General features: G+C 37.9%; 1 protein-coding gene across 1 annotated transcript; it reads left to right on the top strand.

The window, feature by feature from the left end:
* The first annotated feature begins 1,615 nt into the window (after positions 1 to 1,615).
* Positions 1,616 to 3,274, top strand: LOC116656458. The gene is made up of 3 exons (XM_032456112.1): positions 1,616 to 2,392; positions 2,453 to 2,799; positions 2,871 to 3,274. The coding sequence occupies exons 1-3, from the start codon at positions 1,869 to 1,871 to the stop codon at positions 3,272 to 3,274; spliced, it is 1,275 nt and encodes a 424-aa protein (XP_032312003.1). The 5' UTR covers positions 1,616 to 1,868.
* Positions 3,275 to 22,980: the final 19,706 nt, after the last annotated feature.

The following is a 22,980-nucleotide window of genomic DNA, read 5'->3' as shown; positions in this document are numbered from 1 at the left end:
CTTGACATACCGCTCGTCGGAGAAGAGATAGCACAAATTACAACAAAGTACTACAGCAGGCTATCAGTAAATCCAAATCATCTCGCGAGATCCCTCACGCGAATTTCTAGCAGTTCCCGCCTACACCGCAACGACCTTCCAATCCAGCGCTAATTATTAGGACCATGTAGTCTCTATTCAGTTAAATTAAACTGAAAACTGATAATACGTTAAAGTTATAATAAAGTAACGTATTATTTTAAGATTTGCAACCTTATTGTTAGACTCATAAGGAGAAGATCCAATAAATAAAATCAAGCTTAAAAAAATTGTGTTTTTTAATAAACTTTAATTTAGTAAATTTTAATTTTGAATTTAAGGTGAAACTTGAAATAATGATATTGAATTTATTAGAGTTAGTTAAACCATTTTTTGTTCCATTATATAGGAGTTTTTAATCACATATTTGTATCTACAAAATTTCTATCTACAAAATATGTAAAGCTTTACTAAACCAGCTGAACCTGAAAAAGATATGCTTTGAACATAGAAATAATTTTAGAGGCAGAAAGAAATCGGCCTCACCAGTTAGTTAATTTATTATTATTAATTGAATAAATATTTTTTTCCCCATCTTCTACTAATCTTCGATAAAAAATCATTTTCCATATGTTATCTTATTTATGTGTTCTGATCATATAAACATTTACATTTTAAACGTATTCTCCATTTTGCTTCTCACTTGATTTTTGTTTGGTTTTAAATTATATTATCGTTTGCTAATAATTTTAATATTTTGTTACGAATCAAAAATTTTTGCTTTGCAAAAACTTTATAATTTATTATTTGTAGCAAATTAAAATGGCAAGTGGAATTATTTTCGCGTTTTTTAAGCTAGAATGATGGGACTTTCTACGGATTCCAAACTTATTTGTTCTGCCAAATTTCATCAGGATCGGCCGACTATATCCGATAGCCGCCATATAACTGAAAGATCGGAAATGGCACAACCCTAACGGCAAGGGTATATCAACTTCGGCTCCGCCCGAAGTTAGCTTACCTTTCTTGTTATACCCTTGCAGAGGGTATTATAATTTTGGTCAAAAGTGTGCAACGCAGTGAAGAAGACATCTCCGACCCTATAAAGTATATATTCTTGATCAGGATCACCTCCTGAGTCGATATAAGCATGTCCGTCTGTCTGTCGGTTTCTACGCAAACTAATCTCTCAGTTTTAGAGCTATCGAGTTAAAACTTTGCACACTTCTTGTCCTTGCAGGTAGTATATAAGTCGGAACGGCCGGTATCGGTCGACTATATCCTTTAGCTGCCACATAACTGATTGATCGGAATTGGCATAACTTTGGTGTTTTTTAAGTTAGAAGGATGGGACTTGGTACAGATTCTATTTTGGGCAAAATAATGCGATTTGCTAAATTTCCTAAGGACCGGCCGACTATATCCTATAACCGCCACATGAATGAACGATCGGAAATGGCACAACCTTAACTGCAAGGTTATATCAACTTCGGCTCCGCCCGAAGTTAGCGTTACTTTCTTGTTTTTTTTTTTAATTTTGCTTTATATAAACTTCAATTTCTATGCTTTAGTAAATTATCGATTTGTTCCAGATATTTTATGCAAATGAAAATTGTGACTTCTGGAAACTGAAATTATTTTTAACAAGATATATTGCTAGTATTGAAATTGAATCTAAATTCGGAGATTCTGCCATTTTTCTTATTCAATATAAAAACCTTTATGAACTCATTAGCTTAATAGAAGACTTGCCTAAGCACAAAGGAATCCTTAATATATACAGCTTTCACCTTTTGGAATGTAGCCTTGGCATATTACTAATAAACTTGCTCTCTTTGGAACATCCAAATATGCAAAGACTAGGACCAAAGCTTAGTTTTCTCAACACCGAAACGAAGTCGATCGAAAATCATAGCGCAAGATTTTTGCACTTAGTTTATGTGTTCCGCCAGAGATTCATCATAGATTTAAGAAATTATTTTTTATTTATCTTCAAAAGCTTTGTATCCACATTGATATTTATTTGGATTCTATATATTCTGTGTCAATATGACTATAAACTGTTTGAACAAAATGCATCTTTTCCCATTCCTCATCCCAGCAATGGAATAATGTTTTTGCAACAAAATGCTTTAAGTCGTCAACTGCTTGCAGCTGGTCGACAATATATTATGCAAGGAGCTAAGGAGATTGGAGCAGATTTGGATATTTATGAATATATTCGCCATTATATGGTTGATCACAGAATGCTTTCAGATATAAATATTTTAACAGGTGCCATATTTACAGAAGAGAAAGTTGAAATTTTATTCAATGACAAACGACAATATACTGTACCAAATGGTCTTGCCCATTTAATGAATTCTCTTGCTTTGTAAGTTTCCGGGAAAAAATTACCAATATACTCATTTCACTTAATTATAATTTTTTAAAGTGGATTTGTGGGTCCTGATACAAAAATTATTGTTAAAATGGAGCTGTTGCAGTTTTCTACTGTTCAAGGTCCAATTGCTCAAAACAATGTCAATAGTATTAATTTGGTTTTAGCTACTTCAATAAGCTTCTGTTTTTGCTTTATCTGGACATTTCCCCTTCTGTTTATCAACTTAAATAAGAGTAGTCGTCCTTACTATACAGAATTATGTGCAGGGATGCGAATAAGCGTTCTTATATTGGCCTTTTTCATATATGATTCACTTTCTTCTATGCTTGCTCTAATCCCATTGAATATTTCCATTCTTTTTTTTCAATGGGATGCACTAATGGATACTGAAATATTTTGTAAGTATAAACATGAAACATTCACAAATTTTTAAGGATTGAAAAAAAAGTGTAATCGTTTATTTTAATAGTGCTTAATGCCTATGTCATTTTTGGGATTGGTATATGTGTCCTTAGTATAAATATATTAATATCGCTTCGTTTTACGGATCTACAAAACTGCTATATGAAAACTGTCACATTTTATTCATTCGGAATAATAATTTACCTTGTGGTGAACGAATGGCAGCAGGTTATCAGTCTCAACAAGCTAACAAACATTTTATTAGATTTTCATCCGCTTTATTGTTTGTTGCATAATCTAATGATAATTTCTAGTATAACCGAACTGAAGAAGTTATGCAGTGATGAACAAATTTTTCAAACTAGTACATATTCAGAAGAGTGCCAAAAATTTCCAAACTGTTGCGGTATGATACTTATATATTATATATGTTTTTATTTTTATACCAATGTAGAATTTACTATAATTTGAGTTAAAAATGCGAAAAGCAGTGAAGAAGGTGAATGAGTTATATACCCTACAAAGTAAATAAATTACGTTTCTTAATTCCCGATTTAAATACAAAAATTAAAATGAAGATTTTAATATATCAAGAAATAGTTACAAAGGTATCCTTTTGAAATGATCGCAGATTACAAACTGATTTTACCATAGCTTGCAAATAACTGTTAACCGATTCTTGCGGTCTCAAAATAAGTGAGCAAATCTTCACCTACCTTCGTATAATAGTAGACTCCTACTAATATACTTACCTTCCTTAACATCTCTCTTCCTTCACTTCATAGCGAACGGTCGTGATTATTTTTTGCGCTTGCGATAAACTCTATTTTTGCCAAACGCGGGCTTGAAATCTTAATTTAAACACTTTGTTTTCATTATTAATATTGTGTCTTAATATTAAAGTTATACCCGTATCGCTACGCGCTTGTGCAGTGCCATATTTGGGTGAGCATTTAATAAAATTAAAAAGTCGCAATCCAAATATAGCTCTGCTTCTTTTTTTACTCTCTGCCTTTTTAATTTTTGCAGTTAATTCTGCTCTTATCTTTTTGCGCGCATTTCGTTACACTTGCGCTCTCCCGTAGCTCTCTCTTTACTAACACTCTCCTCTACCTACTCTTTTACTAACCTTAGTTGGTACAGTGGTTGAAGGCTTATTTGTTTAAAATAAAAAACAAAAAATAATAGAATATTTAAAAATTATAAATTAAATTTTGCTAATTTGCTAATTAATTTTTTAAAATGGAATATAATGTTGTCTGCTCTTTAAAATCGTGCAATAAGCCGATATCTGCGTCCCAGGCCAGCATCTATTGTTGGCTATGCGAAAGTGTCTCACATGCCAAATGTGCTGGCCTTACTGCATCTGTCTCAGATGCCATATCCCGCCGTGTTGGCCTCCATTATTTCTGCAGTGGGTGCCGAGCTGTCCAAGATGAAATGAGATCATTCATGCGACAGACCAAGAGTGGGTTTAAAGATTTGATCGTTGGTTTCCGAAAAATCAACGATCAACTCAGTGCGCTGGATGTTCAATTCAATAGCCTTCAGCTGTTGAATGAATCTCCTAAGCGGAAAAAATCTGCTACTAGGGAAGTTGCAGCTCCAGTAATCGCGGAACAGCTGGATCCTCCCGCAATAATGCAGCCGCTCATTTCCCTTGCTACTCCAAGAGCAGGGACGGTAAATGAAAAGTTAGCACCCGAATTTACCGTAGCAGAGCAAAATTTGTCTGCTTTGTCCTCCATGGCATCACTCCAAGTGATTCCCAGGAATACCCTTGAATTAACCCCCATAGCTTCCACTAGAAATGGTAACCCGCCGCCCGGACCCCCGGAACGGACTGATGCCGCGGTATTACCGACCGTGGCACCAAAACCATTACAGGTAATACCACCTGTTAGACAAATATTTGTCTCACGGCTAGCCCCCGATACCTCGGAGATTGATATCTCGGCTTATATCAAAGCCAAAACCAAGGCCGTTATTAGAGTGGAAGACATTAGGAAATTTAAATACTCCTACTCGAGGCGCATGTCATCCTTCATGATACGTGTGCCAGTGCCGATGTTTGTGACAATATGTTCGCCTGGCTTCTGGCCAGAGGACATATTTGTACAAGAGCATCAGCCGAGTAAGGTAAAGAAAAAAAACTCGAAGCCTGCTGGAGTCAAGCTCCCAACATCTGTCCAATCCGACTCTTCAAAAAACTAACACGTTCTATCAATCTTACCTATCAGAACTGTCGGGGCCTACGTAGCAAGCTCCCTAGACTTTATTCTGATAGTCTTTCCTTTGCGTCCCATATTATAGTCTTTACTGAAACTTGGTTAAAGCCGGAGATCTTTTGCTCCGAAGTTTTTCCAAGTAGGTACACCACTTTTAGACGTGACCGACCTCTGCGAAGAGGAGGAGGAGTCTTAATTTCTATTGACTCCAATTTCGTTTCTGAAGAGGTAAAGTTACCAGAGTTTGGTGATTTCGAATTTATTTGCGTTAAAGTCATATTGTCTGCTCAATCATTGTTTATTACATGTTCTTACATTCCACCATCTTCCGAGCCGCCCACATACTGGCATCACTTGTCGGCTATACAGGCTGTTACCAATCTTATGTCAGATATTGACCTTCTGATAGTTCTTGGCGACTTTAATTTACCAGAACTCAATTGGTCAATTACTGAAAATGTAACTTTCTTATCACTTTCCACCCATCACGATTTCACGGCGGGCATCTTTGACTTGTCCCTAGGCCAGATTAACCATGTTAGAAATTCGTTAGGTCGGCTTCTTGACTTATGTTTTGTATCTGATCCAGATAGTACCACACTTTCCAGAGCGTTGCCCCTCTCAACCCCTGAAGATCCATACCACCCAACGCTTGAAGTTTCAATTGAAACCAATTCTGATGTCAATCAGAAGACTTCCTGCGTATCAAAGAAGATTCGTTGTTTTCGTAAGGCTGATTTTCGTAAACTTAATTTATTAATTGATACTTTTGACTGGTCCGATATTCTGGCATGCACTGATATAAATATCATCCTAGATAAATTTTATTTGACATTAAATTCATTTTTTGACTTAAGCGTGCCGTGGAAATATCCGTCCGCTACAAATAATCCACCTTGGTTTACAAGGTGCCTAACAAAATTAAAAACATATAAAGACAGGCTTTTAAATAAATATAAAAGAACCTGTAGCAGCATAGATTTCTCAAGATACTTAATAGCTCGGCTAAATTTCTCCGTGCATAACGCCGAATGTTATAAAAATTATATTCGCCGCTGTCGGATTCAGTTCACTCAGGATCCAAAGCAGTTTTATAACTTTGTAAACACGCAGCGTAAACATGTATCTTTTCCTTCCCTACTTACGTATCAAAATTTATCAGCGACTTCGGATCAGGCCATTGCGGATTTATTCGCAAAATTTTTCCAAACAACTTATTTACCTCCTAACACTTCAGATCAGCCATACGCTTACAACATTCAACCAACTAATAGTATATTTGTTCCATTTCTTTCTGAAAACAATATACTATTGGATCTTCAAAAGGTAAAACCAGTTTATTCGCCAGGCCCCGACGGAGTACCAGCCTGTGTGCTAAAATACTGTGCTAGGGCTCTGTGCAAACCTCTTCAAAAACTATTTAACTTATCTTTGGAATCTTCGATTTTCCCCTTTAAATGGAAGGAATCTTTCATACTTCCTCTGCACAAAAAGGGGAAAAAATCCGATGCTGCCAACTACAGAGGCATCTCAAAATTGTCAGCGATTCCAAAGTTATTCGAAAATTTAATAACTCCTCATTTGCAACACCTATGCTCATCAATAATTTCTCCATGTCAGCATGGTTTCATTAAGCGTCGCTCAACCACCACTAATTTATTGGAGTTGACATCCTTTGTTTTAGATGGCTTCCAAAAGGGACTTCAAACTGATGTTATTTACACAGACTTTAGTAAAGCATTTGATTCAGTTAATCACTCACTCTTGTTGAGTAAACTAAATCTTTTGGGATTCTCAACCGACCTCATTACGTGGATCTCCAGCTATTTAAATGGAAGAACACAGAGAGTCTTATTTAAAAATCAATACTCCCGCTTAGTCCGTGCCACATCTGGTGTCCCTCAAGGAAGCCATCTTGGCCCATTACTATTCACTCTTTTTATAAACGACTTGCCCCCATCCATAACGAACGCGCTGGTACTAATGTACGCAGACGATGTTAAGCTTTGTCTGCAATATAAGTTCCCGTCTGCCCAAAACAGACTCCAGTCCGATCTTGACAATTTTCAAAAATGGTGTTTAGCTAATGACTTAGTACTTAACGGATCAAAATGCAAACTTATGTCTTTTTATCGTACTAGTCCTCACCAGGCTTCGTACAATCTCTCTGGGATTGCCTTAGAAAAATTAACTCAGGTTAATGATCTTGGCGTCCTCTTAGACATAAAACTTAAATTTTCCGACCATATTTCTTCAATGGTTAATAAGGCTAAAGGTGTTGTCGGTTTTATTAAAAGATGGGCAAAGGAATTTAACGACCCTTACATTACTAAAAGCTTATTTATATCCTTGGTCCGCCCGATACTGGAGTACGGTTCATGTGTCTGGTGTCCCCAATACGGTGTTCATCAAGACCGCATAGAATCCGTAAAAAAAAACTTCTTATTATTTGCTCTTAGGGGACTTAACTGGGACGCAAATCTTCACCTACCTTCGTATAATAGTAGACTCCTACTAATAAACTTACCCTCCTTAAAAAACCGTAGAACAATGCTGGGTGTCGTTTTCCTACACAACCTTATTAATGGTGATGTAGATAGCCAGCACTTACTAACACGCTTACAGTTTAACGTTCCGAATAGAAGGACCAGAAACTTTAGTCCTTTATTCTTAAGCCATTGTAGATCGACATATGCACAGCATGATCCCCTTAGGATTTTATGTTCGAACTATAATGGTCTGTATCATATTATTTCTCTTTCATGCCTGTCAAATATGAAAACCTCCATTTTAAATTACCTTTAAGAGCACACTAATTCTTCCTCGTTTTCTTTATAATCCTTCTATTTAAACTAACGAATTTATTCCCGCGATTCGAGCCGAACGTTATGCGACAGGCGCCCCTTGGTCGGTGGGCTGTACGTATGCAGTGGGAACCGCGCAAAAAAAAAAAAAAAATAAGCAAAACGCTAAACGTATAATGTTCGACTGGACGACTGCACTGCTGACTGCTGCTCACAGACTTCTCCCACACAAAAAAAAAAAAAAAAAACTCAATAATAATTTTTTATTAAATACGGATTTGATTGGTTTGTTTTAAAATCATTTTATACCATAGCTTGCAAATAACTGTTAACCGATTCGTGCGGTCTCAAAATAAGTGTTTGTCCCTGAGACTTTGAACAAAAAGTCTGAGAGCAACCGATTGAGTTGCTCGTATACAAATTTTGCTCACGCTCAGTCGAAGAAAACTTTTTTCTGTTTTCGTTTGGTCTGCTCATTCTAGGACCATTTGCTTGCGTTTGACGATTCAAAAAGTCTTTTGTGCATGTAAGTGTGTATGTGAAGTTTCGTAGGCTCAACTTGTCAATTTGCTTTGTAAATCTCTCGTGTAAACTCGTTATTCATCAAATTTATTGAAAATGGGACGAGAATTTAATAAAAAAGTGCATCATTTTTTTATATTTAATTATATATATTAATTTATATTTTTTATATTAGATGTTAAGCTTAACTCAAAATAAATGAATTTAAAAAAAAAAACTATTCATTTTTTAATTAAAATAATCAATATATGTATTAGTTTGAAGTTGGAAAAATTCACGTTTAAAATTTTAAGAATTTTTTTCGTGAAAATTGCATGTACCATGTACCACTGTGCAGCGAAACTAAAACAAATTATTGAAAAGACTTTTTGCGCTGACTTTTTCAGTCAATCGGTCTTTTACTGAGTCTCTCTCCGCGAGCGTCACTTGAATCTCTCATTGAGCGACGTTCGGTAGACGAGAATTTCATGAAACAAAACGAAACAAAGTCTACTGCTCAGAGAAAAACCGAAACGGCATGCTTTTTTTCGGTTGCTCTCGCGAACAGAGCGTAAGCAAAAAAACGGTTAACAGTTATTTGCAAGCTAAGGATTTTACACATTTAATATACGAATAACTATGGCTTTTATCGGTGAAAGCGATGCTAGCAACATAGATGGACTTTGGTTGAATAATTTTGATTGGTCAGAGTTTTATGGTTACATGTAGGTTCCCAAGATGGGCACTTTTTTTATGAATTTGAATGGGGTTTGATTTTTATTTCTACTGTCTTCAATAAAGGCGTATGAATGTTTTATGTCTCCGTTTATGTCTGGCTGCCACGGATAATACCATGGGAAAGGGTTTGTATCTAACCTATTTGTATTATACCCACAGTAGGCTCTGGAATGTGATGATTTGATAGGTATAGCAAGGTATACTGGTTGTATGGAGGTTTCTAGGGTGTTTGCAAGTGTTCATCTCGCCCCCCTTAAGAAATTTCATCGTCCTTGTTGCATTCAACAATTTTATTTTTTGTGTGCATAAACATATACACCTCCCACCTTCTTCAGGTGACATCAGGCTCGTTCCCTTTCTGTTCCCTTCCCCACTATTGATTTTAAAACAAATTTTAATTCCTTCGGATTTTTATGTTTTAACTATGGCGGGAAAAAAAACTCCTGTACATACGTAACTCCGTTGGGCATTTTCTTCGTCTTTTTTTTATACCCTTGCAGAGGGTATTATAATTTTGGTCAAAAGTGTGCAACGCAGTGAAGGAGACATCTCCGACCCTATAAAGTATATATATTCTTGATCAGGATCTCCTCCTGAGTCGATATGAGCATGTCCGTCTGTCCGTCTGTCCGTCTGTCTGTCTGTCTGTCTGTCCGTTTCTACGCAAACTAGTCTCTCAGTTTTAAAGCTATCGAGTTGAAACTTTGCACACACCCTTCTTTCCTTTGCAGGTAGTATATAAGTCGGAACGGCCGGGATCGGTCGACTATATCCTATAGCTGCCATATAACTGATTGATCGGAAATGCCATAACTTTGGTGTTTTTTAAGTTAGAGGGTTGGGACTTTCCACACATGTTATATTTGACCAAAATATCTTATGTACAAAATTTCATAAGGATCGGCCGACTATATCCTATAGCTGTCATAGAACGATCGAAATTGGTATAACTTTGGTGTTTTTTAAGTTAGAAAGATGGGATTTGGTACAGATTCTATTTTGGGAAAAATAATTCAATATGCCAAATTTCATAAGAATCGGCCGACTATATACGATCCGCTACATATCTAATAATACAAGATGCGTGGCGCCACCTAGCGGACTGCGACTGAACTGCAAGGGTATATAAACTTCGGCTCCGCCCGAAGTTAGCTTTCCTTTCTTGTTATTCTTTCGACCCTTCATCCTTATTTTTATACCCTTGCAGAGGGTATTATAATTTTGATCAAAAGTGTGCAACGCAGTAAAATAAAGACATCTCCGACCCTATAGAATATAGATATTCTTGATCAGGATCACCTCCTGAGTCGATATGAGCATGTCCGTCTGTCTGTCTGTCCGACTGTCTGTCTATCTGTTTCTACTGAAACTAGTCGCTCTGATTTAAAGCTTTCGAGTTCAACGACACATACTTATCTTGTTCGCAGGCATTTAAGTCCGAACGGCCGGGATAGGTTGACTATATCCTATAGCTGCCATATAACTGATTGGATATCTGCCATATAACATAAGGATCGTCCGACTATATCCTATAGCTGTCATAGAATGATCGGAATTGGCATAACTTTGGTGTTTTTTAAGTAAGAAGGGGACTTGGTACAGATTCCATTTTGGGCAAATAAATCCGATTTGCCAAATTTGATAATCTGTCATATCTAAATTGTCGACGGGCATCGGCTATAATCGGCGCCAATAACAAACTACCCTGCAAATTGATGGCTCAGTGGTGATCGAGGATGACCGGTTCTTGCCGGCCTTCTCGTCGCCTCTTTTCCTCCACTTTACTGTGGAGCTCCGGCGGCCACTCTGTCTCCACCGCTTTAGTATCGGTCTCACCAGTCTCTGATCTGGGCATGACCTCTGCCGGCAGAGCACCGACCTCGTAAGTTCTCAGCTCATGGCTCTTGCGTTGGACAGTCTCCAGCGCTGTGGTGCCCACCGGTATCCACCGCCCACGTCGCTTTCGAGACCCATCGTGCCACCTTGACCTTTCGGATGTTCCTCCTGGGCTCGCCGACGGTTTCTATCTAGCTCTCGTCTGACGAGATTCATGTTGTGGGATTAATATGCGTTTAGAAAGGGAAAATATAATCCCTGTAGTCCTGGCTCGAAAAGGCCGCGTTTTGATTTCTGCTGTTCTTTTATAGTCCCATTGCTTTGTCCAACCCATTGACCCACTTTTTTTCGTTTACTAGAATTATCCTGTTGTCTTTCCACAACATACGAACGCCCACCGCCTGCCCAACCTACCGAGGGGCGCTTATGGGAATAGATCCAAATTAATAGATGGATGGAGTGGTTAAAAAGCTAACGAGAAAAAATTTCTCTGTTCTTGTAAGTAATGGATGTTTTTTTATTTAAAAGAGAGGAAAGTGAAATGATGCGATAGAGACCATTCGAACATAAAACTCTAATAGAATCATGCTGTGTATATGTCGACTTATAATGGCTTAAGAATAGAGCTATAGCGTTTCTGGTCCTTCTAAACGGAACGTTAAACTGTAAGCGTGTTAGTAAATTAACATTAGTAAAGTTGTATAGAAAAAGACACCCAGAATTTGTTGTGAGTAAGTCCCAGCTAATTCCCCCCAGCTAAAATTCTCTAGCCTATCTTTTGATTCAACCAAGAAAACCTTTCTTGGCTTAGCTTAATTAACCATTGAGAAAATATGGTTGGTAAATTTAAGTTTTCCGTTTATAAGACACTAATATTGTTAGCCAATGTTAATTTTCCTAAGGGAATCCCAACGAGATAGTTCGTGGCCTGGAGAGGAATTGAACGATAAAAAGACATAAGTTTGCTCCATTAAGTATTAAATCATTAGCTAAACACAATTTTTTTTGTAATTATCGTGATCGGTCTTATGTCTGAATTAAGCAGAAAAAGATTTTTATTGCAGATAAAGCTTTAAATCCTCTGCATAAATCCATCGAGATCATCGAGCATGGGGAAAGTCATTAATCGCGCGGTTCACACTGCATACGTACAGCCCACCTCCCGTCCAACCGACCGAGGGACGCTGCCGCATAACGTACGGCTCGAGTCGCGGGAATATTTCCGAAATAGATTAAGCGAAAAGTAGGAGAAAGATATTACGAGGAAGAGTGTTGCACAGATAAGGCAGTTAATATAAGCGATTTAAGATTGTTAGTAGATCAAAGTGACAAGATGTGGTTCATTGTAGTCCGAACATAATACCCTGAACGGATCATGTTGGGCATATGTCGAACTAAAATGGCTGAGGAGTAGAGGGCGAAAATTTCTAATCCTTCTACTAGGAACGTTAAAATTTACGCGTGTTAGTAAATGCTGGCTATCTACATTTCCATAAATAAGATTATATAGAAAAATGACACCCATCATCGTTCTACGGTTTGTTAATGATGGTAAGTTGATTAGTAAAAGTCTACTACGATAAAAGGGGATGTGAAAATTTGCATTCCAATTAAGTCCTCTAAGAGCAAAATCAGGAAGAAAACCAAGCACACCCATAGCTTTATTGACCATGGTAGATATATGGTCGGTAAATTTAAGTCTCAAATCTAATAGGACATCTAGATCGCTAATCGTTCTAAGACGTTCCCATAGAGCAAGTACATATCCTAGTGAGGACGGTAAAAAGACATGAGTTTACATTTCGATCTATTAAGCTTAAGGTTATTTGCTAAAAACCAATTTTGAAGTTTATCCAAATCGGATTAAATTTTAGACTGGGTGCTAGTGAATTTATCCTGAAGGCATAGCTTAACGTCATCAGCGTATATAAGTACAAGTGAATTAGTTAAGGCAAGGGGCAAGTCGTTAATAAACACTGTAAAAAGTAGGGGTCCTAAATGGCTGCCTTGGCGCACCCCAGATGTTGCGCGGACTAAACGTGGGGTAACATCTCTAAAGAAGACAAGTTGAGTTCTCCCAGATAAGTAGCTCGAAATCCAGTTAAGAAGATTAGTTGGGAATCCCAAAAGACTGAGTTTATTTATAAGAACCGAATGGATGACAGAATCAAATGCTTTACTGAAGTCAGTGTAAATGACGTCTGTTTGTAAGCCATTCCGAAAGCCATCCGTGATAAAAGATGTTAGCTCCAATAAGTTTGTAGTGGTTGAGCGGCGCTTCATGAAGCCATGCTGGCACGAAGTTATTATTGAACTACATAGGTGTTGCAAATATGCAGTGATAAGTTTTTCAAAAAGCTTTTGAATTGCTGACAATTTAAAGATGCCTCTATAATTTGCAGCGTCGTATTTTTTCCCTTTTCTATGCAGCGGAATAATGAAAGATTCCTTCCACATAAGGGGAAAGATCGAAGTTTCCAGCGACAGATTAAAAAGTTTAACGAGCGGTTTGCACGGAGCCTCGGCGCAGTTTTTCAGAACACAGCCTGGTACTCCATCAGGGTTCTGACAAATACACGGGCTTAACCTTAAGAAGATCCGATAACACATCACTTTGATCGAAAGATGGGCAAAATATAAGGTAAGCTGATTGGATATTATAAGTGTAAGGCTGAACTGAAATTCTGCTAGGTGAATACGTAGTTTGAAAAAACTGTGCAAGGAGAAACTGATCGGCCTTTGCCTGATCAGTGTTCGCAAAAGAGTCCTCAAATGTAAGCCGTTGAGGAAAAGATACATGTGTACTCTTAGTGTTTACAAAGGTTTAAAACTGATTCGGATCCTGAGTAAACTGAATCCTGCAGCGGCGAATATAACTCCTATAACATTCTGCGTTATGCACGGTGAAATTGGAACGAGCTACTAAGTATCTTGAAAAACTAACTGTACTGTCAGATAATCTATGTTTATTTAAAAGTCTTCTGATAATGTTCTTTAAATTTATAATGTTCCTTGTATGCCAAGGCGGATTCGTTGAAGCGGACGGATATTCCCACGGCACGCAAGTGCCGTGAAATATATATGAGCGAAATGAGCTTTATGAGATTTAAGTCAAGACTTAAGGTCAATTAAGCAATTGTTTTCGATTGAAACATCAAGAGTGGGATTATATGGATCCTTAGGGTTGGAAAGGGGCATCAGGATCAGAAACGAAACATAAGTCCAACAACCGACCTAAAAAATTTCTAACGTGGTTAATTTGTCCGAGTGACATGTCAAACATGCCCGCAGAGAAGTCGTGGTGGGAGTTAAGCTGTAAAGACGGTGAATTCTCAACATTTGACCACATAAGCTCTGGGATATTAAAGTCACCCAGAGCTATCAGCTGGTCACCATGAGACAGACGATCGAAAACCAAATGAATAGCGGACAAATGTTGCAAGTATGTTGGCGGTTCGGACGAAGGTGGTATGTAAGAACAGGTAACATACAAAGATTGATCGGACAAAGTGATTTTGATGCAAAGGAATTCAATGTCACCAAACTTTTGTGATTTTACCTCTTCAGAAGCGAGTTTGGAGTCTACAGAGATTAACACTCCTTCTCCTCTTCGCAGAGTTCTATCACATCTAAAAGTGGTGTACCTACTAGGAAAAACTTCGGAGCTTAAGATCTCCGGCTTTAACCAAGTTTCTGTAAATACAATAATGTGAGATGCAAAGAAAGAACTATCACAATACAGTTTGGGAAGTTTACTACGTAACCCTCTAGTATATTAATAGGTAAGAGTAAGTGAAGACATTAGTTTTTTCAAACTGAGGAAGATGAGGTGGAAGGTTGGTCAGTGGCCGTAACATGTGGGAGTTTTACACCCACAGGTTTGGTTATTTTTTTTTCACGGTACTTGGCTTGACCGTACGTGTGCCTGGTGAATAAATATTTGAATTTTGTAATATCCACCACATTTATGTCGCCTTTTGTTTTGGCTTTGATGTAAGCCGAGATATCAATCTCAGAAGTATCGGGGGCAAGCCGGGAAACAAAAATGTGTTTCGATGGTGGGCTCACCTGCAAGAGTTTTGATGCCGCCGTAACTAATACTGCGGCATCAGTACGTACCGGGGGTCCGGACGGTTGATTACCCTGTTTGGTGACTGTTACAGGGGTTTGAATTATTGGGTCAAGGGGTCCCATTGAAGCGGTGCCACACAGGACATATCGGACAATTGCTCATTAATTCTGAGATATTCAGAAGCCGATTTTTTCTCAGGTCTGGCCCTTGGGGTGGCCAGAGATATAAGCGGCTGCATAGTTTTCGGCTGAGCAGGCTGAAGATTTTTCGCCACAAGCACATCACTAAAAGAGGATTTCTTACGCTTTGGAGACTCGTTTAGTAGTTGAAGACTACTAAACTGTGTATCAAGCGCACAGAGTTGGTCATTGATTTTTCGAAAACCACTAATCAACTCCTTGAATCCGCTTTTAGTCTGCCTCATGAACGATCTCATTTCGTCCTGAACAGCACGACAACCGTCACAGCAAAAGTGTAGACCAGACCTACGTAAAATAGCATCCGAAACTGAGGCAGGGTACCCGGCACACTTAGCGTGTGAGACGTTTTCACAGAGCCAGCATTGGATGGTAGGCTGGGAAGAGGAGATTGTCTTATTACAAGAATTCAGCGCACAGACCAATTTAAATTCCATAATTATTAAAAATTAAATAATTAATTTATTAAAAATTATTAAAAATTCAATAATTAATTTATTAATATTGTTGATGAACCTTGTGCCACTGTACCAGGGAAAAGAAAGGGGGAGATTAAAAAGAGCAATTAGTGCGAGTTAGTAAAATGCAAAGAATAGAGATAAAAATCTCTATTGAGCGAGAGTAGAAGCAATAGGATAGAAGTAACACCGTCAGAGATGAAGAAAGCAAAAAAAGCATCAATAAAAATAAAAATTAATAAAAAAGTATACAGTAACGGGACGAGATGGTTTCCTTGAGGGACCCCAGATGTAGCACGGACTAAGGGGGACTTTTAAATAAAACTCTATGTGTTCTTCCATCTAAGTAGCTGGAAGTCTACGTACGTAGATCATTAGTTTGAAGTTCCTTTCCGAAACCATCTACGACATAGGATGTCAACTCCAATAAATAAGCAGTGGTGGAGCGACGCCTAATGAAACCATGCTGCCATGGAGAAATTATTGCATAGCAAATAAAGAGTGATTAATATGTGATTTAGAATAGCTCCCAATTTAGAGATGCCTTTGCAGTTGGCAGCATCGGATTCTTTTCCTTTTTTATGCAAAGAAATTATAAAATATTCCTTTCATTTAAGGAGAAAAATCGAAGTTTCCAAAGATCAGTTGAAAAGTTTATGTATTTAGCGTGCAGTCCGTTGACAAAAAGACCTTAAATAGATTTAAGATTTTCATGTATCCTTCTTTTAGGAGAATTGTATAAAATAAAAACATTTTTGAAACAAAACTCATTGGAGTAAATTCTAATTATTACAAGGGGTTTCTCTAAACATTTGGTCCTTTGAGACAATCTGACGTTTTCCCCCCTGTGCTAAGAGACTCAGACTTAAAATACAGAAACTTGTAGGTGGCTGTAGAAGAACAAAAATTCTCAGGCCAGGGTAGCTAAAAAAATAAAGGCTGCGATCTGGGTAAAAAAAAGAGTCGTTTTAAAAATCGTAACCCTCTGTCATTTCCCCCCAGAAAGTTAAGAACACAGAGAATAAAATTATATAAATGCCAATGAGAATAAAGAAATAGAAAATAAAAATTTTGTTACCTTCTGTGAAAAAAAATATATAAAAATATATAAAAAATAAAATTATTAATGCATTGGCGTATCCCAGGCCCTATATCGGAAAAATTAAAAAATAAATAAATAGTAAAGTGATTGTGGACAATAGAAATTAAAAAAAAAAACAAGAAAGGAAAGCTAACTTCGGGCGGAGCCGAAGTTGATATACCCCTGCAGTTAAACTTGTGCCATTTTTGATTGTTCAGTTATATGGTGGCTATAGGATATAGTCGGCACAAAATGGAATCCGTAGAAAATCCCATTATTCTAGCTTAAAATTCAGCAAAAGTTATGCCAAGTCCGATTGTTCAGTTATATGGTGGCTATAGGATATAGTCGGCACAAAATGGAATCCGTAGAAAATCCCATTATTCTTGCTTAAAATTCACCAATAGTTATGCCAAGTCCGATCGTTTAGTTATATGGCAGCTATAGGATATAGTCGGCCCATTTTTCTAACTTAAAAAACACCAAAGTTATGGCATTTCCGATCAATCAGTTATATGGCAGCTATAGGATATAGTCGACTTATCCCGGCCGTTACGACTTATATATTATATAAGAAGGATGTGTGCAATGTTTCAACTCGATAGCTTTAAAACTGAGACTCTAGTTTGAAAAAATTTGAAAAAATACAATCGCGGTGTTTCAAAAGACGTTTATAAGATCGTCACAGGTGACGAATCATGGATCTATGCTTATTAGCTCAAAACTAAACAGCAATCGACCGTGTGGGTCTTCGAAGACGAACGAAATCAAACGAAAGTTGTTCGTGGAAGAAGCACTTCGAAGCAAATGGTGGCCTGTTTCTTTGGTAAAACAGGTCATGTGGCTATTGTTCAGCTTAAGCAACGTAGGACGGTCAATTCTGAGTGGTACACCACAATTTGTTTGCCTGAAATCTTCGGAGAAATTCGAAAAACGAACAAGAGAAGACGGATCATTCTGCACCATGACAATGCGAGCTCTCACACATCAGCTCAAACCAGCGCCGTTTTGGCCTGCCAAAATGTCGAATTGATGGGTCATCCGGGTCAGCCCTGACATGGCACCCAATGACTTCTTTTGCTGGAGAATACTTTGAAAAACAATAAAACCGTTTTTAATCATAAATATTCGCATTTTCTTTATTAGGCTAGAAATATATATAGAAACCCTTGTATAACTACAAAACAAAATTCAGTCACCGGCGTTTTCTTCGTTTTTGGGGCAGTTTCTTTTAGTTTGCACCTTCTGACTAGCGTTGTGATCAGACTTATGATCATTTTAAGCGGAATAGTGGCTGAAGTATAATAATTAACGGATGCTAAGAGATGAAAAAACTGGAGGTCTGGGGACTACAGCAGTGATTTCTTTTGCTCTGTAGGTTTTTTCACCGTTCTTTACTGTGAAGTTTCGATACCTTCTAAATCTTTGAAGATTCCGAACAATGGCACCATTCCATTGTAGTCATTCAGCATCAGTGTACCCGGTAGTATTTTCTCAAAATCAGGCAAGTGTTGACTGTTGATTGCCGTGCATTTCGATGGTCTTAGGTTTAAAAAAGCGCTCATGCAAGTGTTGTTGTTTAGGTCTAACAGTTTTTCTATAACGCAAATTGTTCTATCGTTATGCGATTCACATGGTTTCGATATCAGAAATACATTTTATCAAGTTTTATAATTTTGTGTCATTTATTGGGTATGGTGTACAAGGAGTTGGAATGTGTACATTGCATCAAAAACTACGCCAGACGTCTTCTTCGCCAAAGCGAGGTCCTCAATCGGTCCCCTAAACACCACAAACGACTTCTCCTATGCCGATGCTCTACGATCTGGAATGGAAAATCCAAATCAGCCTAACTCACACAGCGCTCAACAGGCCCCAGAACAGCCACATAGAAAAACTGAAACCATGATGCTTACTGGTAATACAGCTGCTCGTTGCACAACAGTTTAAATAATATATGCAGACTCTACGAATGTCAATGTGGAACGCCTCACGGCATAAACTAGAATTGGCACGATTCTTGATCGATAACCATATTGACGTTAACGCATCTTACAAGCAAATACAACTTTCAAATAAAAGGCTATACAATCTACAGCACAGATCATCCAGATGGGAAAGGCCAAAACGGAACTGGAGTTCTAATCAGAGAACGTTTAAAACACCATTTTCACAAAAGGTTTGAAAAAAACTTCTTGCAGGCCGATCGATACAAATTCAGTAAAGAAACGGAAGCCTTTCAATCGCTGCCGTTTGCTGCCCTCCTCGTTTCTCAATCTCGGAAGGACAATTTATGGACTTCTACAATTCACTTGGGGATCGTTTTATAGCCGCAGGAGACTACAACGCCAAACACACGCACTGGGGATCACGTCTAGTGACTCCCAGAGAGAGGCAATTGTACAATGCAATTATAAATGTGAAAATTAAGCTGGACTATGTTTTCCCTGGAAGTCCCACATACTGGCCAACCGACCAACTCAAGCTCACAGACCTTATTGATTTTTGCGGTGACAAAAAACATACATTGCAATTTAATAAGTGCCAAAGCAGTCTCGGACTTATCATCAGACCACTCGCCTGTGCTTTTAACGCTTCTTCAAAGCCCAGAAATAACTGAAAACCCCCTCAGCCTGACATCGCCAAAAACGAACTGGCTTAAATACAAAAAGTACGTGAGCCTTTGAACAGCGAGAATACTGTAGCGCTATTTTTCTCGACGTATCTCAAGCTTTCGACCGAGCTTGGCTTAATGGACTCTTGCACAAAATTAAAACGTATTTGCCAACATACACCCACAAGCTACTGGAATCATACCTCTACAATAGGGTATTCTCCGTGAGATGCAACGCAGCTACTTCGGGCGACCACATCATCGAAGCTGGAGTTCCACAAGGAAGCGCACTTGTCCCGTGTCTATATGTTTTGTATACTGCAGATATTCCTACGAACGCACAACTAACAACGTCAACATTCGCCGACGATGCCGCTATCCTTAGTCGCTCCAGATGCTCAACGCAAGCAACAAACCAATTGGCTAATCATCTAATAGTAGTGGAAAGGTGGCTGCCCGACTGGCACATTAAAATAAACGAACAAAAGTGTAAACATTTACCCTCCACTTTCACTAAGCGGTATGCAGATCCCTCAAGCTAACGGAGTAACGTACCTTGGCGTCCACCTTGATAGACGACTAACATGGCGAAAGCACATCGAATGCAAGAAGGTGCACCTAAAACTGTAAGCCAGCAGCCTCCGCTGGATCATAAACTCACGATCGCCACTGTGCCTGGACTCCAAGCTACTACTCTACAATTCAGTCCTAAAGCCAATCTGGACGTAGGGCTCCCAGTTGCGGGGGAACGCGAGCAGCAGCAACATAGACATCATACAGCACTCACAATCAAAAATCTTGGGAACTATCGCTGGGGCACCTTGGTATGTTCGCAACGAAAACATCCACCGGGATCTGGGCATCCTCGCAGTGAAAGACGAAATTCATAAGCAAAAAGAGTCCTACAAAGAAAAACTGTCTTCGCACCCAAATCGCCTCGCTCAGGGATTGACTCGGGTTTCTAGCAGATTCCGCCTGCGACGCAACGACTTTCCAACCCAGCAATCGATTTTTAAATTTGTTGGGTCCTTTTTTTTAGTGCTTTGACTAAAAGTGTTGTTCAGATTTCTTTACTTTTTATTGGGATGCTTATGATACTTACTATAACTTATGTTTAATTCTAGTAGTTCTTCTTTATTGAATTAATTATTTTTTTTATTATATTAAAGATTATATTATATTATATTTACAACATTTTTTTTGCCCAAGTGATAGCATGTAGTATGTTGAAAATTTTTTGTGTTAGTCCGGTGCTCTTGCCAACAATTTCCATGCCATTCCTAAGACTTTTATGCCTTTGCACAATGTTTTAAAGTTTCGGTCAAAAGTGTGCAACGCACTGAAGGAGACATCTCCGACCCCATAATGTAAAAGATAAAAATTCTAGATCAGATCACCTCCTGAGTTGATATAAGCATGTCCATATGTCTGTTTTAACGCAAACTAGTCATTCATCTTTAAAGCTATGAAATTTGACATACACCCTTCTCTTATTTGCAGGCAGTATATAAGTCGGAACAACTTAGATCGGTCGACTATATCCTATACCTGCCATATAAATGATTGATCGGAAATACCATAACTAACATAACTAAAAAATCTGATCTGCCCAATTTCATAAGGATCTGCCGACTATATCCTATAGCTTCGATGTAACCGAACGACCAGAAGTGGGGCTTGGGGCTTTTTGCAAAATTTTTATTAGAAAATTGATTTGATGATGGAATTTTTATAAGGGCCGGTCAAAAATAAATATAGCGTTTTCCTTTTATTTTTTATTCTAAAACAGATTTAAGATTTTTATGTATCTTTCGTGTAAGAGATTTGTATAAATGAAAAACAGTTTTGAAACAAAACTCATCGGAGTAAATCCTAATTACTACAAGGGGCTTCTCTAAACATTTGGTCCTTTGAGACACTCTGACGGTTTTCCCCCCTATGGTAAGAGACTCAGACTTGAAATACAGAAACTTATAGGTGGCTGTAGAGGAATACAAATTCTCAGCCCAGGGTCGCTAAAAAAATAAAGGCTGCGATCTGGGTAAAAAAAAAGAGTCGTTTTAAAAATCGTAGCCCTCTGTCGTTTCCCCCCACAAAGTAAGGAACACAGAGAATAAAATTATACAGATGCCAATGAGAATAAAGAAATAGAAAGAAAAAAGTAACAATAAATACAAATTTTGTTAATTTCTAAGCAGAGTTTTTTTCGGCACAACACCGGAATAAAAAAAAAATATGAAAAAATATATAAAAAATAAAATTGTTAATGCAATTATTAAAAAATAAATAAATAGTAAAGTGATTGTGGACAATAGAAATTAAAAAAAAAAAAACAAGAAAGGAAAGCTAACTTCGGGCGGTGCTTGGTATACCCCTGCAGTTCAGGTTGTGCCATTTTCGATTGTTCAGTTATATGGCAGCTATGTCAGATCCCGGCCGTTCCGACTTATATACTGCCTGCAAACAAAAGGATGTGTGCAATCTTTCAACTCGATTGTTTTAAAACTGAGAGACTAGTTTGCGTAGAAACAGACAGACGGACATGCTTGTATCGTCTTAGAGGGTGATCCTGATCAAGTATAAATATACTTTGTAGGGTCGGAGATTTCTCCTTAACTGCGTTGCACACTTTTGACCAAAACTTTAATTCTCTCTGTAAGGGTATGGAAAGCGTTTTCAACCCTACAAACAGCGAATTTCTCCTTAACTGCGTTGCACACTTTTGACCAAAACTTTAATTCTCTCTGTAAGGGTATGGAAAGCGTTTTCAACCCTACAAACAGCGAATATCAGGTTACAAATTGACAAATGACACTTAAAAAGAGTCCAATTTAGTGGGATGTAAAATATAAGATGCACGAGCTAAAGCAACACCGAAAAAATCAAGGAAATTAATAACTTCCCGATACCAAAAACACTAAAGAACTTCGATCATTTTATGAAATAAGCGAAGATAACCAACCATCCAACTGTGCTATTAAAATGAAAAGAAGGACGTGTATTCAAATAAAAGTTAAGCTAGTCCCATTAACTTACACAAAGAAACAGCGGGTGCATTCTAAGAACTTAAGAATAAACTTATCTCTAGAGATCTAAAGTAAGTGTATACAGACTTCACAAAGAAGTTCCAATTTATTCCTGACGCTTAGAACAGAACCATAGTCCATTATCATTCATGTTCCCCCAAAAGGGCACACAGCTACGCAATCGAAAACAAAACACAGATATTTAAAAAATATTTCTTCCCACAAGCTTAAAAAAGCAAGGAATATTTCAATCCTATCAAACCTGTAGGGAATCCAAATACGATAGATACCTTCCAAAAGGGGGCAATCCAGGACAGAACATTTAAAATCCTACATACATCCGACCTTAAAGAACCCCACCCCATCACATTATTTGTACCCCTATCTGTCTTACGAATTGAAACAAATAAAAATAAATCTTCTCAAATTAAGAACAAACAATAGACAAAGAAATTGTTCGTTCGTAGAGCGTCATACGGCCACTAAGTCGAATTCGAACTCGCGGGCAAAACCGTAGATCCCGGAGTCGTAGTCAAGGAATGTATGAAATCTTTCTAATTTACCTGGATTCTGCAAGGGACTGATCGGGTTGACCAGGTGCGTGCTGTGATCAGGCTGGAGT

The sequence above is a fragment of the Drosophila ananassae genome, chromosome XR (genome assembly GCF_017639315.1).
Source record: "Drosophila ananassae strain 14024-0371.13 chromosome XR, ASM1763931v2, whole genome shotgun sequence".
Classification (NCBI taxonomy): domain Eukaryota; kingdom Metazoa; phylum Arthropoda; class Insecta; order Diptera; family Drosophilidae; genus Drosophila; species Drosophila ananassae.
The sequence above is the reverse complement of the archived record's forward strand: the minus strand, read 5'-3'. Positions and strand labels throughout refer to the sequence as shown.